At 44.2% G+C, this 15,521-nt stretch overlaps 1 protein-coding gene across 4 annotated transcripts in view; it reads left to right on the top strand.

The window, feature by feature from the left end:
• The window catches only part of LOC122262266 (uncharacterized), a 456,008-nt gene that overhangs the window by 204,153 nt on the left and 236,334 nt on the right, over positions 1-15,521 (top strand). The window contains exon 2 of one of the 4 annotated variants that reach the window (XM_086533848.1): positions 11,213-11,363. The exons of the other annotated variants lie outside the window; for them this stretch is intronic. Coding sequence (XP_086389974.1) covers positions 11,213-11,269 — 57 coding nt within the window. The 3' untranslated portion in view covers positions 11,270-11,363. Of the gene's footprint in view, positions 1-11,212; positions 11,364-15,521 lie in introns of those variants that run through there. 4 annotated transcript variants of the gene reach the window in all.

Below are 15,521 nucleotides of genomic sequence, written 5' to 3'. Positions count from 1 at the left end.
CGTCTACAACGAAGATCTGGACGAGCGAATTTGATCGTGTTTTGATTAAGGGTGGTAAGAGGGAGTAGGGAAATAACGTATTCCTGCCTTGTATTTTCGCTTCTTCCTTTCTTCTTTGTCTCTCTTCTACACATTTCTCTCATCTCATCTCCTCCCCTCCCCTCTCCCCTTCCCCTCCCTCTCCACTCTCCCTCCTCTCTCCCTCCCCCTCCCTTCCCTCTCCTCCCCCCTCCTCCCCCTTCCCCTCCCTTCCCTCTCCTCCCCCCTCCTCCCCCTCCCCCTTTCCCTCCTCTCCCTCCCTCTCCCCTCCCCTCCCTCTCTTCCTCTCCCTCTCCTCCTCTCCTTCTCCCTCTCCCTCTCCTCCTTTTTTCAACTGATCATCACCACTCCGATAATGAGCAGCATCTCCCCAAATCAATCCATCAATCTTTTCATCAATGCGTCCGCCTCTCTCGATTCTCCCGACAAGAAAGTGCCAATTGCTTGAAGGAGAGAATGATGATAATGATAATAAAAATGATGATGGTAATGATGATGATGATGATGATGATGATGATGATGATGATGATGATGATGATGATGATGATGATGATGATGATGATAAGAAGAAGAAGGAGAAGAAGAAGAAAAGAAGAAGGAGGAGGAGGAGGAGGAGGAGGAGGAGAGAGAGAGTAAGGAAGAAAGGAAGGAAGAAGAGTGTAATAAGAAATGGGGAGGAGGGGAACGGAAGACGAATAGGAGGAGATAGAGAGGAAGAAGGAGCGGAGACAAGGAGGAAAGGAAGAAGAAAGAAGAAAGAAGAAGAATAGGGGAGAGTAATCAAACGGTTGGATTTTATGAAGCGAAAGGTCCTGATTGCCGAATCGATGTTGTTGATTGTTGCTCTCCGGAGCCCCTGATTGCTTGTGATTGCTGCTGCTCTTCAGTGTTTTCGGTTGCGAGGCTCTCGAGGGTTCTTTTTGGTGGGGGAGGGGAGGGGGAGGGAGAGGGTTGGATGTTTTTCTTCTTCGGGGTATAGACTGTTTTTTTTTTTTTTTTGGGGGGGGGGGGATACATAGATGTAAAATTTTGATGTATATATATATATATATATATATATATATATATATATATTTTTTTTTTTTTTTTTTTTTTTTTTTTTTTTTTTTAGGTAGGGCTAGGTGGGTGATCATTTCTTTATAGATGATTAGGCAAAGAGGCAGGTAATTAAAGTAAAAGTACTTGTAGATATTGAAAATCAATTCCAAGCAGATATACTAGTAGACACTGAGACGCAAATGCAGGCAGGTAGACTAATAACCAACACACAATTTCTGTGATGAATATTAGCACATCATTAAAGAAATAGTAATTAGATGTGACAAAACAAAAGAAAAATAAGAGCTTACCTAGTTTATTATGATTTATTAACTTTATTTTTATTTCGATTTTATTTTATCTGAACTTCATCCGCCTTCTTCCCCTTACGTCACCCCAAATAATAATGATAATCGATAATAAAGATGATGAAAGAGGGAAAAAAAATCATTAAGAAAAGACTACCTAAAAAGAGCCTGTCCTTGCGGGGGGTAGGGTAGGCGGAGGGGCAGGGGGGAGGGAGACTAGAAGGGGGAGGAGGAGGGGAGGGAGACTAGAAGGGGGAGGAGGGAGGGGAGGGAGACTAGAAGGGGGAGGAGGAGAGGAGGAGGAGGAGGAGAGGGGATGGAGACGAGAAGGGGGAGGAGGAGGGGAGAGAGACGATGAGGGGGTTTGGGGAGGAGGGGGGGGGGGAGACGGAGGCAAGACAAGACTCCGTACCGGATCACATTGTCGGTGATTGTCATTGTTGTTACGGGGGATGTGTGTTTCCGGCAAGATGGCGGAACAGAATGAAGGAGGAATATTCATGGTCCCCCTTTTTTTCTTCTTTTTTTTCCTCTCTCTTGTTGTCTTGGTTCTTTTTTTTTAAGGGGGGAGATGGGGAGGGGTGAGTTTGGTTGGGGGTGAGTGTGTGTTATGGAGGGGGAGGGGGAGAGGGAGAGGGAGGGGGAGAAACATTGCGGTTGGGAATGCTTATGTATCAGGGTAATGTAGAGGATTTTTTTCTCTCTCTATGTCTGTTTCTGTTTTCTCTCTCTCTCTCTCTCTATCTCTCTCTCTCTCTCTCTCTCTCTCTCTCTCTCTCTCTCTCTATTTCAATCTCTCAATCTCTCAATCTCTCAGTCTCTTAATCTCTCAATCTCTCTCTTCTCTCCTCCTTCTTCTTCTTCTCCCCCCTTCCACCTGTCCTTCTGACATGATGTACGTGCGTTCGTGTGTACGGATGTACGTGCGTGCGCTGTCCGCAATAACCGGGTCCGCAAACAAAGATTTCCGAGGACCGAGAAGCTGTCAGGAATATCTGGGTTGGCGAAGACGGGAGAGAGAGAGAGAGAGAGAGAGAGAGAGAGAGAGAGAGAGAGAGAGAGAGAGAGAGAGAGAGAGAGAGGGAGAGAGAGGGAGAGAGAGGGAGAGGGAGGGAGAGGGGGGGGAGGAGAAGGGAGGAAATGAGAAGAGAAGAGAAGAGATTTTTTTGTGTGTGGTTTTGTCGAAAGATCAATCTATCTATATGTCTATTTATCTATCTAACTATCTATCTGTAGTGTATCGAGACTTTCTCTTGCTCTTGTGTGTTTGTTTCCTGTAGGACACACTATTCCCCCCCCCACTCCCCTCCCCCCTATTTGTCCTCTTCTATCCCTTTTCTATCCTCGATCGCCCCCCCCTCCCCCCTTTCCGCGAGCGTTCGCCTTAGCAGTTTGTCATGAATACCCGCGGGAAATTACGAAGGATATCGAGTCCTGAGCGGTGGTGGACGTCCTTCTTGCCAGCCTGCATGTTGATCTGTGCCTCTGCAATGTTGCCTCGACCCGCCCTCCCCTTGCCTTACCTCCTACCCCCCTCTCTCCCCCTTGTTCTCTCCCCTAACCACCCTCTCCCTAACCTCTTCCCTTCCTCGCCTTCGTATCATACTCCTTTTTCCCCCTCCGCCCCCCCACCTACCCTTCCTTGTCACCCCCCCCCTTTCCTGCCTCTCTCTCTCTCTCTCTCTCTCTCTCTCTCTCTCTCTCTCTCTCTCTCTCTCTCTCTCTCTCTCTCTCTCTCTCTCTCTCTCTCTCTCTCTCTCTCTCTCTCTCTCCCTCTCCATTCCTTGCCCCCCCCCTGACGGTACACGTGTTCCAGGACTTCTGGCGGGGAGTAGGAGGAGGGGGAGGGGGAGGGGGAAGAAGTTGCTTGACAGGTTTTATTCGTGTCGGGGATGTTGCTTTTGAAGCGAGGGGAGTGCTTTTTTTATTTTTATTTTTTTTCATTTTTATTTAGTTTTCACTCTTATTCCCTCGTGTGTTGATTATATTTCACTTTTATTATTCTCTGATTAATCTTCTAATTTATTTTTTTAAATTCCGACGGTTCTCTCCTTCTTCGTTTTGTATTTTTTTTTGAGTGTCTTTACTTCTCTTCGTCTTTATCTTATTCTTTTTATATTAATGTTTTGATTGAGTGTTAATCCCCGTCACCTTCACGCGGTTTATCTTTATTGCATTTGTTTTCATTTTTCTGTTGCGATTTTCCTTCATTCCTTCTAGTCATTGTTCACCTTGTTGTCATTTTTTCATTTGTTTATTCGTTGATTTGTTTATTTGTTTAGGTTTTTTTTATTTATTTTGTTTTTTTATTAATTAGTTATGTGTTCGTTTATTTATTCATTTTTTGTAGTTATTGATTTATATTTTTTTTCACTTTTTGTTTTTCCATTATTTACGAATTTATTTGCTCACTATTTTGCTATTAACCTTTCCTCACTTATTTATTTCATTCTGACATATTTGATTTATTTGATTCATTTAGTTATTTATTTACTTATTCATCCCTTTTGGTTATTTATTATCATCATCTCTAACCCCGTAGACGGATATAGCGATCAGCTGGCCTCGTTTCCTCTCGTTCTCGTTTTCTTTGCCTTTGAAGGATTTTCGCGGTCCTGTTATTAATGCCTGAGGGGGAGGGGAAGGGGGAGGGGGGGAGAAGGAGGAGGAGGAGGATGGGAGAGGGGAGGATGGGAGGGAAGAGGGTGAGGGAAGAACGAGGAGGGGAGGAGAGGAGAGGGGAGGCTGAGGGGAGGGGGGAGGAGAGGGAGGGGATGGGAGGGGGGAGGAGGTGAGGGGGAGAGGGGAGGGAGAGGGAGAGGGAGATGACGTCACCGTTTGATAAAGATGGATGAGCGATCTTCGAAATGTTTCGCTGTAAAATGCGATATTTGGCAACCTAGTGTGTGTATGTGCGCACGCAAACACTAATAAATACACGCACACGGACGTATAACCGCACTCACAGGCACTCACGCGGAACGCATATACGGAATCGGATGGGAAGAAGGAGGGAGAGAAAATAAGCTAAAAAAAAAATTAATAAACACTAACTCTGGGAAAAAAACGGTTGAAGGAATAGAGGGAAAGAAAAAGGAATAGGGATAGGGAGTAGGCGGGAAAGAGAGAGACAAAGATAAAGAGAGAGAGAGAGGAAAAATAAAAGAAAGAGAAAAAAGAGTGGGGGGAGTAGTTAGCTGGATTTACTGTAATTCGGTTGCCCATCAGAGGAGGTCGGCGAGGGAAATCAGGTCAGTCCCTCAGGGTCTGACCTCCTCATTCTCACCACCACCACCCTCCCCACCCTCTCCTCCTACCCCCCCTTTCCCACCCCTCTCCCCTCCTCTTCCTCTACGCATTCCAGGTCGCGGTTTGGGAAAGCATTCGTGATCTTGTGCGTGCACGCTTATTCACGCATTAATTGGTTGCTTGATTACCTTATTCATTAATTTACGGAGTCGTTATTCACCCATAAGTTCGGGGATTACGGTCGCTTCGGTCACACATGCACACACATATGCACACACACACACTCACTAACAAACACTCTCATACACACACACTCACAAACACTCTCACACACACTCACTCACAAATACACTCACACACTTACACGCTCACTCACTCACACACTCACGCACGCCCTCGCAAGCTTCCTTCTCCATTGTTCTTATCATGGACGTTGCTCTTACGAAGTTACTGAAGTTCTGTCCGCCGTCTTACTTTTTTTATTTCATCATTACAGGAGAGTTTGAACTTGATCACGATTTTATCTAGAATTTTTGACTTTTTATTTATTTTATTATTATTTTTTTAATTATTGACTTGTTTCTATTGGTGTTCGTTCTCATGAGGTATTGTAATCAATAAAGTAAATTCTTATCATGTTTTTCTTTCTGTCTGTCTCTCTCTCTCTCTCTCTCTCTCTCTCTCTCTCTCTCTCTCTCTCTCTCTCTCTTTCTCTCTCTCTCTCTGTCATATCTTAACTTTGTCTCCTTACTCTTCCTCTCTCCCCTCTTATTCCCTTCCTATTACCATTCCTTTCTCTTCCTCTTTTCTTAGTCTCGCCTATTCCTCCTCCCCCACCCTCTCCTTCCCCTCCTTCTCCCCCTATCCCATCGGCCTTTCAACGCCCATACCACAATAACCCCCCCCACTCCACCAAATATGATTTTCGGGAAGGGTTAATGCAATTTTCAGCCGGGCTTTCTCACCTGCGTGGGAAATGCGACAAGGGGGGAGGGGTAATGGGGGGGAGGGGTTGTAGGTAGTAGGCAGGGAGAGGGGGGAAGGGAGGGGTAGTAAGCAGTAGGCAGGGAGAGGGGGGAAGGGAGGGGTAGTAGGTAGTAGGCAGGGTGAAGGGGGGAGGGAGGGGTAGTAGGCAGGGAGAGGGGGGAAGGGAGGGGTAGTAGGTAGTAGGCAGGGAGAGGGGGGGAGGGAGGGGTAGTAGGTAGTAGGCAGTAGGCAGTAGGCAGGAAGAAGGGGGGGAGGGAGTAGTAGTTATGGAAAGAGGAGTTAGTTAGGGGAGGGAGGGGAGAGAGGGGTTAGTTAGGGGGGAAGGGAGGGGTAGTTGGCAGGGAAAGAGGAGTAAGGGAGGAGGGGGGGGTGATTAGGGGACTGGGAGATATACTTCCCACTGTAATTAAAAGGGAAGAGGTGATTACTAGTTGAGAGAGAGAGAGAAAGAGACAGAGGGGGGGGGGGAGGTAAAGAAAGTGGGAAAGCGAAAGGAAAAAGAGAAAGAAATAAGGAAGGAAAGGATAAGAGAGGCAGAGGGGATTTGGGTAATTAAGGGTGTGGTGTGTTGGTCAGGGAGAGAGTGGTTCTATTGGGGCTTTTCCCTTCGCCCTCTTTTAGTGGTTTTCTTCTTATTTCTCTATTCTTAAGCTTATTTTCTGTCATTATTCCTTCCTTTTCTTCACATACATATACATACACATATGCACACATATATATTCTTCTCTTAGGATGAGAAAGTGGCTTGGTATTTTTTTTTATTCATTCTTGTTTCTTTTTGTTGTTGTTGTTTGTTTACCCAGCTCGGGCCCAATCAACACGTCCGAGGCTTAAGCAGAAGTTAAGCGCAAGCAAGCGAGCGAAAGTGCCTTTAATTCACGTTCCGACGCAGTCATTTTTGGACAGCGTAATAAGCCTCCACCGCTCTAGGAAGAAGAATTTCGGGCAGTTTTATTTATTATTTTTATTTTTATTTTGGAGGGGGGGAGGGGAGGGGGCGGGTTAAGAGATGTGCTATTTACACACACACACACACACACACACACACACACATACATATATATATATATATATATATATATATATATATATATATATATATATATATATATATATATATATATATATATATATATATATATATACATATATAAGTATATATTTATATAATTATTTATGTTTCTTTTATACTTTTATATCTTTACAAAGAAAATGAGTGCATATATTCTAAAGAAAATCGATATAATGCTCATGTATAATTAAAAACATCTAAGATTATATCTCCCAAGAATTTAAATTTCTCATACAAAAAAGAAAACACCTTCACCTATAAATGACCCCCTAGAGAAAAACATAAAAAAGTAATAATGATAATAAAATGAAATAAATACATCAAAATAGCATTCCCCTCATCCGGTAAGACACCGCCCGCAAAACCCGGACGGCGGCGTAGCGGAATCGGTGAAACAGACGTCTGTCTAGTTTGGGGCATAGGGAGAGTTAGGATTTCGAATGGCCGAGAGACACGAATTGCTATGAATTATGCTAGGGAGACTCGGTGACTTGGTCCGTTCGTGCAGCGTTGCGTTCGTGTTGCATATGGGAGGATTCCGGGTTTCGGGTGGGGGGGTTGGGGTCGGGGTGGGGGGAAGTAATAAGGAAGGAGATAAAGAGAGACAAAAAGGAAGATGTAGATGGTGTTGTTTGTTTGTTGGTTGGTTGGTTGGTGTAGGGGGGAGGGTAGGGGAGAGGAGAGATAAGGATAGAGATCAGCGTATAAGGAGGCAAAGGAAGGAAGAGATAATAGGACCGACAGACAGACAGAGGCAGAAAAAAATGTAAATTATGGTTTCGTAGTGTTTGAGATACTGATAATCAGTATCGATAAGAACTTACAGGGAATTTCCATAGGTCACGTAGATAAACAAATATAGAAGCATACGGCCGTGAGACAAGTAATCATAGGCCTTATCAAATTAAGATTATTACTCAGCGAGATCGATAATAGATTTCATAGAGGCAGACTAGATAACAAACAAATAGTAGGAGAGAGAGAGAGATAGAACAGACACAGACGGACAGACAGACAGACAGACAGACAGACAGACAGATAGACAGACTGATAGACAGACAGACAGACAGACAAATAAACAAACATAAACAGAAAAAGAAACAGAGAATAAGAGGAAGCATCAAAGAAAGACAAATTAAAACAGGCAAACAAGCAAACGAAGAGAGCGACTCGACGACGGTTCCGCGCGGCGCAGGTGTCGTTCCTCGCCCGAACCACCGTAACGGACGAAAATTGACCGGCGTTTCGGATTTCGGTTTGCGTGACTTACGGCCGGACCAACGCGCCTCTGTGTGGGGGGGAAGTGAGGGGAAGGAGGAGGAGGAGGAGGGAGGAGGAGGAGGAGGAGGAGGAGGAGGAGGAAGAGGGGTATGGGGGAAGTGAGGGGAAGGAGGAGGAGGAGGAAAGAGTATGTTATTATTGTTGTTATCGTTATCTACATTATAATTTGTATTATTATTTATATTATCATTGTTATTATTATTATTATTGTTATTATTATTATTATTAATATTATTAATATTATTATTATTATTATTATTATTATACATAAACACATATACATAGATATACATAAACACATATACATAGATATACACATACATACGCATACACATACACATACACATACACATGTACATATAAACATACATACGCTCATACACACATGAGGAAGCCGGAGATTGCGAGACGCGAGAGCTTTGCAACGAGACAATAAAGCTCTCTGTGCAATGCGAGGATTCGGGGGGGGGGGGTGTCAGAGGCAAGGGTATGGTTGTACTTTTTTATGTTGTTTGCTTGTTTGTTTTCTTGTTGTATTGCAACTCGTGATGATGATGATAATAGCAATTATATTAATGATGGTGATAACGGTAGTTATAGTTTTTTTCTTCTTTTTGATGGTGTTATTACTGTTAATTGTTATTACAACCATCACTGGTTTCTTTATGAATATTATTCATTGCACAATATTGGTTCGTGTCCGTTCTTTCTATTTTATTTTTTATTTTTTCTTCATTATTGTTCGTTCACCACATTGTATCTGAATGGCACACAAAGGATTTCGCTGAGGACTCACGCCTCTTCTTCTTCTTCTTCCTTCTCATTCTCCCTCATTCTACTCGTCCTCTTCTGCTTTCTCATTCCCGCTCCTTCTACTTCTCTTCCTCCTTTACTTCATCTTTCTGCTTCCTCCTCCTCTTCTTACTCTCTCTTCCTTTCTCTCTCTTTCTTTCTCTCTCTTTCTTTCTCTCTCTTTCTCTCTCTCTCTTTCTCTCTCCCTCTTTCTCTCTCCCTCTCCCTCTCCCTCTCTCTCTCTCTCTCCCTCTCTCTCTCTCTCTCTCTCCCTCTCTCTCTCTCTCTCTCTCTCTCTCTCCCCCTCTCTCTCTCTCTCTCTCTCTCTCTCTCTCTCCTCTCTCCTCTCTCCTCTCTCCTCCCCCCTCTCCCCTCTCCCTCTCTCTCTCCCTCCCTCTCTCTCTCTCTCTCTCTCTCTCTCTCTCTCTCTCTCTCTCTCTCTCTCTCTCTCTCTCCCTCCCTCCCTCCCTTTCCCTCTCTCTCTCTCTCTATCCCGCTCGCTTCTCCCTCCTCCCCCCTCCCCGCCTCCACCGCACGCACCTCGTCAGCTAAATGGACGGAGGCTGGATAGAGGTATTCACAAGAAGAGAGAGAGAGAGAGAGAGAGAGAGAGAGAGAGAGAGAGAGAGAGAGAGAGAGAGAGAGAGAGAGAGAGAGAGAGAGAGAGATGGATAGATAGATAGATAGAAAGGAAGAGTAAGAAAGAACAGATGACAGGAAATACGTTGTTGCTCTTGCTATTGTTGTTTGGTATTTTGGTTGTTGTTCTTGCCATTATATTTTTCATTAGGTGTTGTTCTTGTTGTTGCTGTTGTTATATTACTGCTTATTATATTGCCGCAGACATTGCCATATTTTTTTCCAATGTTGCTGATGTTAACGCTTTTGATAACTATAAATTTTGCCTCCATGACGTTACCCTTACGAGCAAATCATTATGTTTATACATTTTTATTTTATTTTATTTATTGTTTATGTATATATTTTTTGATTTTATAATTATTTCTAAGCTTAATTACTATGTTATGGTGAAAGAAACTCAGCTAAATTGCCATCATTTAAAACCAACTAAAAAATATATATATTATGCCTTTCGATGAATAAAACACAAAATGGAGATTTAGGAAAAAAAAAACAGAAAAGAGTTTCATGTTCGCGCTGTGAAAAGTATATGTTTAAAAAGCGCTAATGATGCAGCGCTTTTTCGCTATGCAGCAACAGACGGGGTGATTAATATGTGGTGTACGAATGGAAGGAGAAGAGGAGAGGGAAGGGAGAGGAATGTGAGGAAATAGAGGAGGGGGAGAGGAAGAGGAAGGGAAGAGAGAAGAGTGTAAGAAGAAATGGGGAGGAGGGGAATGGAAGAGGAATGGGAGATAGGGAGGGAGAAAGGAAAAGGAAGGGAGGGAAGAGTGTAATAAGAAATGGGGAGGAAGGGAAGGGGAGAGGAATAGGAAGAGATGGAGAGGAAGAAGGAGCGGAGATAAGGAGGATAAAGGAAAGAAGATAGGACGTGATGGGAAGACGAAGAAAAAAAATAGGAGGGAGGGAAGAAAAATAGAAAAATAGATAGAGAAGCGGGAGAGAAAAATCGCAAGAGAAGGAGAGGAAGAAGAAAAAGAGAGAATTTATAAAACAACAATAACAACATAAAGAATAAAAAAGAGAGAAGGGGTAAGAGAAGAAATGATAAGAATGAGAAAAATAGATTACAGAAGAGATACCCCTCCTTTCTCACCCCCCCTCCCCTTTATCCATCTCTCTTCCCTACCTTCCCCTTCACGAGGAAATGAAGGGAAGGTATTGGCAGGGTCTTGGCAGAGTTATCGAAAAGGCAGTTGAAAACGAGAGGAGCAGAGTGATAAGATAGAGAAAGAGGGAAAAGGTTGAATACATTTGTTTGTTAAATTTTCGTGCGATGTGATTAATCCAGCCTTTTTTTTTATTTCGTTCTTTTTCTTTCTATTTCGTTTTTTTCGACATTGATGAGACGTGGGTATGGAAGTGAATGTGTTTATATGTTTGTTTGTTTGTTTTTAAGTGACAGGGGAAATAAAATCCATTATAGGAAAATTAAGGTTTAAAAGTTTTTTTTTCTTTTCTTTTCTTTTCTTACATGAGCGAAGGTTATGGAATTTTGAGACTATGTTTTTTGAATAACTTTTGCTGATATATACATTTTTTTTGTTCTTTTTGTTTCGTTGTTTTGATAAAGACGACAATTACAAAGCTTTGTGATAAAGAATAACCTTTGTGACAATGTTGATGATGATGCAATTCTGTCATTATAATTCTGTCATGATAATTATGCCTTTCTGTGATTATTGTTCCTCTTTGTGATCATGTAATGATAATGGTTATACATATCTGTGATGAAATTATCTTTTGTGATGATAATAATTTTACATTTCCGTAATTAAAATACCTTTTTTATTCCTTCTTCCAGGTATGTACATCATCCAGGCCCCAGGGATTGCAAAGCGCGACCCAACCGCTAACGTAAGTCGTTAAGTAGACCATGCAACGAAAGAAATTGCAGACGTCATTAGAGTTTAAAAAAGAAAAATATTTTGATTTTTTTTCTTGGTTTAGTCATAGTCAGAGAGGGAGTGAGTGAGAGAGAGAGAGGGAGAAGGAGAAGGAGAAGGAGAAGGAGAAGGAGAAGGAGAGAGAGAAGGAGAGAGAGAAGGAGAGAGAGAAGGAGAGAGAGAGGGAGAGAGAGAGAGAGAGAGAGAGAGAGAGAGAGAGAGAGAGAGAGAGAGAGAGAGAGAGAGAGAGATCATTAAAACGCGCCTGTCGTTTGATTTGCCTCAGACTAGTTAAACGACCGGATTTCATCAAAAACCTTTCTTCCTTTCTTTTATTTTACTCCAAATATGCATTAAAAGAATTCGTTCCTAGAATCTCTCTTCTCCCTCTCCCCTCTCCCCTCTCTCCTCTCCCCTCGTTGTGAGTGTTTCTGGAGAGGGAGAGGGAGGACCTTAAATCAAGGCTGTCATTAGCATTCAGTGTGAGTGTTTCTACTTTCTCTCTCTTTCTTTCTCCTTCTCTCGCTTTCTCTCACTGACTCTTGTTCTCTTTCTCTCTTTTCCTTTATCTCTCTCTCCCTCCCTCCCTCTCTCTCTCCCTCCCTCTCTCTCTTTCTCTTTCTCTTTCTCTTTCTCTTTCTCTCCCCCTCTCTCTCTCTCTCTTTCTCTCCCTCTCTCTCTCTCTCTCTATTCTCTCCAACCCTATTTCCTTAATATTCCCCTTTTCCCTCGTCCTCCTCCTCCTTTCCGTTCTCTTTCCTCCTACTCCTTTACCCCATCCATATCCTCCTCCTCCTCCCCGCTTCCTCCCCCCTCCCCCCTCCTCCTCTCCCTCTTGCCCCTCGCTCACCTTTCCAAAATAATCGTCTCAAAATTCCTCCACTGATGTTTCCATTAAGGTTTGCGTCATCGAATTTCCTTTTTGAGTTGAGGGGGGGGTTTGGGGTCGGGGGGGGGGTGATTGCCGACTAACGTCTCTTTGATCAGCGTCTGTAGGGGGGGTGGGGATAGGGGGTTATAAGGGGTAAGGGGGGGTTGGATATTGGGGGAGAAGGGAGGGAGGGAGGGAGGGAGGGAGGGAGGAAGGGAGGGAAGGAATGATCAGCGAGCTTAACCTCTTTTTTATGGGTAGTGGAGGAGGGATAGAGAGGTAGCGGGAAGGCGGGAGGGAAGGACGGAGTGGAGGAGAGAGGAAGAGGGGGTGGGGGAAGAGGTGGTTGATTTTATGGATCGTTTGTGTCTTTTTCGAAGGCTTATTTACGTGTTTTTTTTTCATATATGTATGTACATTATATACTGTATATATTTATATGTGTGTATATGTATGTATAAACACATACATATGCATATATAACACACAAATATATGTTCACATGTGTGTGTGAGTGTATCTCACACATACACCCTCCCCTCCTCCCCTTCCCGCCTACTCACTGTATTCCTTTTTCACTCCTTCGCACTCGCGTTGCATGATATCAGTAGACACTCCATCGAGCTCTCTTCCTCCACCCCTTCCCACCCCCTATACCCACTCTCCATCTCCACCTCCCTAACCCCTTTCCCCCTCCCCACTCCTACATCTTCTCCTCCATCTCCTCCTCCCTAACCCCTTCCCCCCTCCCCACTCCTACATCTTCTCCATCTCCTCCATCTCCTCCTCCCTAACCCCTTCCCCCCTCCCCACTCCTACATCTTCTTCTCCATCTCCTCCTTCCTTCCCCTCCCCTCTCCCACAGACACACACGGCTGTTGGTGTCTTTTGTCTGTGTCACGGAGCTCTTCAAGCCAACAGATCGAGGACACTTCGGAAGAAATGTGACCGGCCTTTTGCTCCTTCGTGGGCGGGGTGGGAGGACTTGGGGGGCGGGGGCGGGGGGGGAAGAAGCGTCCTTCCGCCGTCTTCTTCCGCCCACTCTTGGTATCTCTTGTTTTTCGTTTTTTTGTTGTTGTATTTGTTTTTGTATCTGTATTTTAGGTGTTTTTTTTTAATGTGTTTTTGGATTTGTTTGTTTGGGTGTTGCTTTTGTTCGTCTCTCTTTCCTCCTCCTCCTCCTCCTCCTCCTCCTCCTCCTCCTCCTCATCGTCCTCCTCCTCCTCTTCCTCCTGTTCTTCCTGCCTGTTCCTCCTCTCCCCCCCTTCCTCCCCCTCTCCCGCCCCCTTCTATCGGCCATCAGCGCTAGGGTGTTGCGCCGAGACAGCACACTATAATTCGCACTCCCAGACGTTGTGCGGATTATGGCCACATCCTCTCTACGTCCTGCCTCGCGTTTCTCTGCTTTTCGTAGGATGGGGGTGTAGGAAGGAAGGAGAGAGGGAGGGGGAGGTAGGGAGGGAGGGGGAGAGAGAGGGAGGGAGGGAAGGAGGAAGAGAGGGAGGGAGGGGGAGAGAGAGAGGGAGGGAGGGAGGGAGGGAGGGAAGGACGGAGGAAGAGGAGGAGGAGGAGGAGGAGGGGGAGAGGGAGGGAGGAAGAGAGGGAGGGAGAGAGAGAGAAAGAGACAGAGAGATGGGGTGAGGGAGAGAAGGAAGGAAGGAAAGAAAGAAGGAAGGAAAGAAATAAACGAACAAAGAGAAAGAAGGAAGAAGGGAAGAGGGAGAGAGAGAGGAAGAGAAAGGAGAAGACTGAGGAAGAAGAAGGCGAGAAAGCGAAAGAGGGAATGATAGAAACCAAATAATCAGTCAACGATAAGGAAAAGCGAATAAAGAGAGGAAGAGATAAAAAAAAGAATGTAAAAGAAAATAAAGAATGCAAAGCAAATACTCATCACGACTTATAGATGAATGAATGAATAAGTGAATGAATAACTTGATGAATATGTAAATAAATAGATAAATGATTATATAGATAGTTAGATAGGCAAACGAACAAGTTGATATGCAAATAGATGTATAAATGAATTTTTAAATGAACACAATAGGGAACCGAAAATAAACCGATAAATTAATAATTGCATCAACAAATGAATAAATGAATAAACGCGTTTGCAATAGCAAGTTGCTTGTCCTCCTGTTCGCAAGCAAAGCAAGCAACAAGGGGATCTCTGCCTCCATGCTGCTGCAGATGCTGAGTGCAGCGGAGTGTAAATGCAGCGCCACGATATGCTGTCTGTAACAGAACTGAGAATGGGGGTGAGGGATTGAGGGGGGGGTACTGGAGAAGGGAAGGGGGGTTAGGGGGAGAGGGGAAGGGGTGGGGGAGAGAGGGAAAGGGGGGGAGAGAGAAGGGGTGGGGGGAAAAGGGGAGCTGCTTGGGAAGAGCGTGGGGGGGGGGGGAAGTACTGGGGTAGGAAATGGGGGTGAGAGGGAGGGGAGTTAGAGGAGAAATTTCGAGAAGAGGGAAGAGAGAGAGATCAAGTGAGGGAAGAAATGCTTGAGAGGGGAATGGGGTTAGGGCACAGGGAAAATGGGGAAGAAATTCATGGGGGGCATTTAAGGAGAAGATGGGGAGGGGGGATGTTTACCAACAGGTTGTCATGGGTATATGGAGAAAAAAAAATGTTATGTGGGGGTATACATGGAAGGGATAACGTTGTTGGGGAAGTGAATGGGAGGGGTACGGAGGTGGATATGAAGGGGGGGGTATCCTAAAAAGTCCGGTGTCGCTAAGGATCTCAAGACAGATGAAAAGATCCTTCACGGGGGAGAGAAAAGCACCGGAAGAATCCCACGCGAAGATAAGTCATGTCTTTTTTCTTTTTTATTTTTTAGGATCGGGACTGAATGAGGTGTTGTTTTCTTTTCTTTTTATTTTCTTTTTTTCTTGTTTTCTTTGGACATGAATGTGTTTGCCAGAATTTTAAGATCTATTTTTGAAGGAATTCGATAAGCGAATGATGATGAAAAGGAAGTCAAGAGGAAGAAAAATGTACAGGAAGAGGAAAATGAAGAACAAAAGGGAGGGGTGACGGAAGAGGAAGAATAGGAAGACCATAAAGAAGACGAGGAGGATGAGAGGAAGAGGAGAAAAGGAAGGAGGAGGAGGGAGACCAAAAAAAAAGAAGGGGCAAAGAAGATAAAGAATAAGAATCAGACAGGAGCAGAAAAGAAAGAAGATGAGAAGAAGTGATAAGGGAAAAAAGAAAAATGAGAAGAACAGGAAAAAGAAGAAGCAAAAGAGAAAAAAGAAGGAGACGAAGAAGAAGAAAAAAAGTAGAGGAGGGGAGGAGGAAGAGATGGCGGGGAAAGGAGTGGCAGCGAGGAGATAAGACAGGTCTCGCCGCCGTCACGAGA

The sequence above is a fragment of the Penaeus japonicus genome, unplaced genomic scaffold, assembly GCF_977035675.1.
Source record: "Penaeus japonicus unplaced genomic scaffold, GWHDUDI00000001_assembly GWHDUDI00000040, whole genome shotgun sequence".
NCBI lineage: Eukaryota > Metazoa > Arthropoda > Malacostraca > Decapoda > Penaeidae > Penaeus > Penaeus japonicus.
This window is presented reverse-complemented; position numbering and strand designations above follow the sequence as displayed.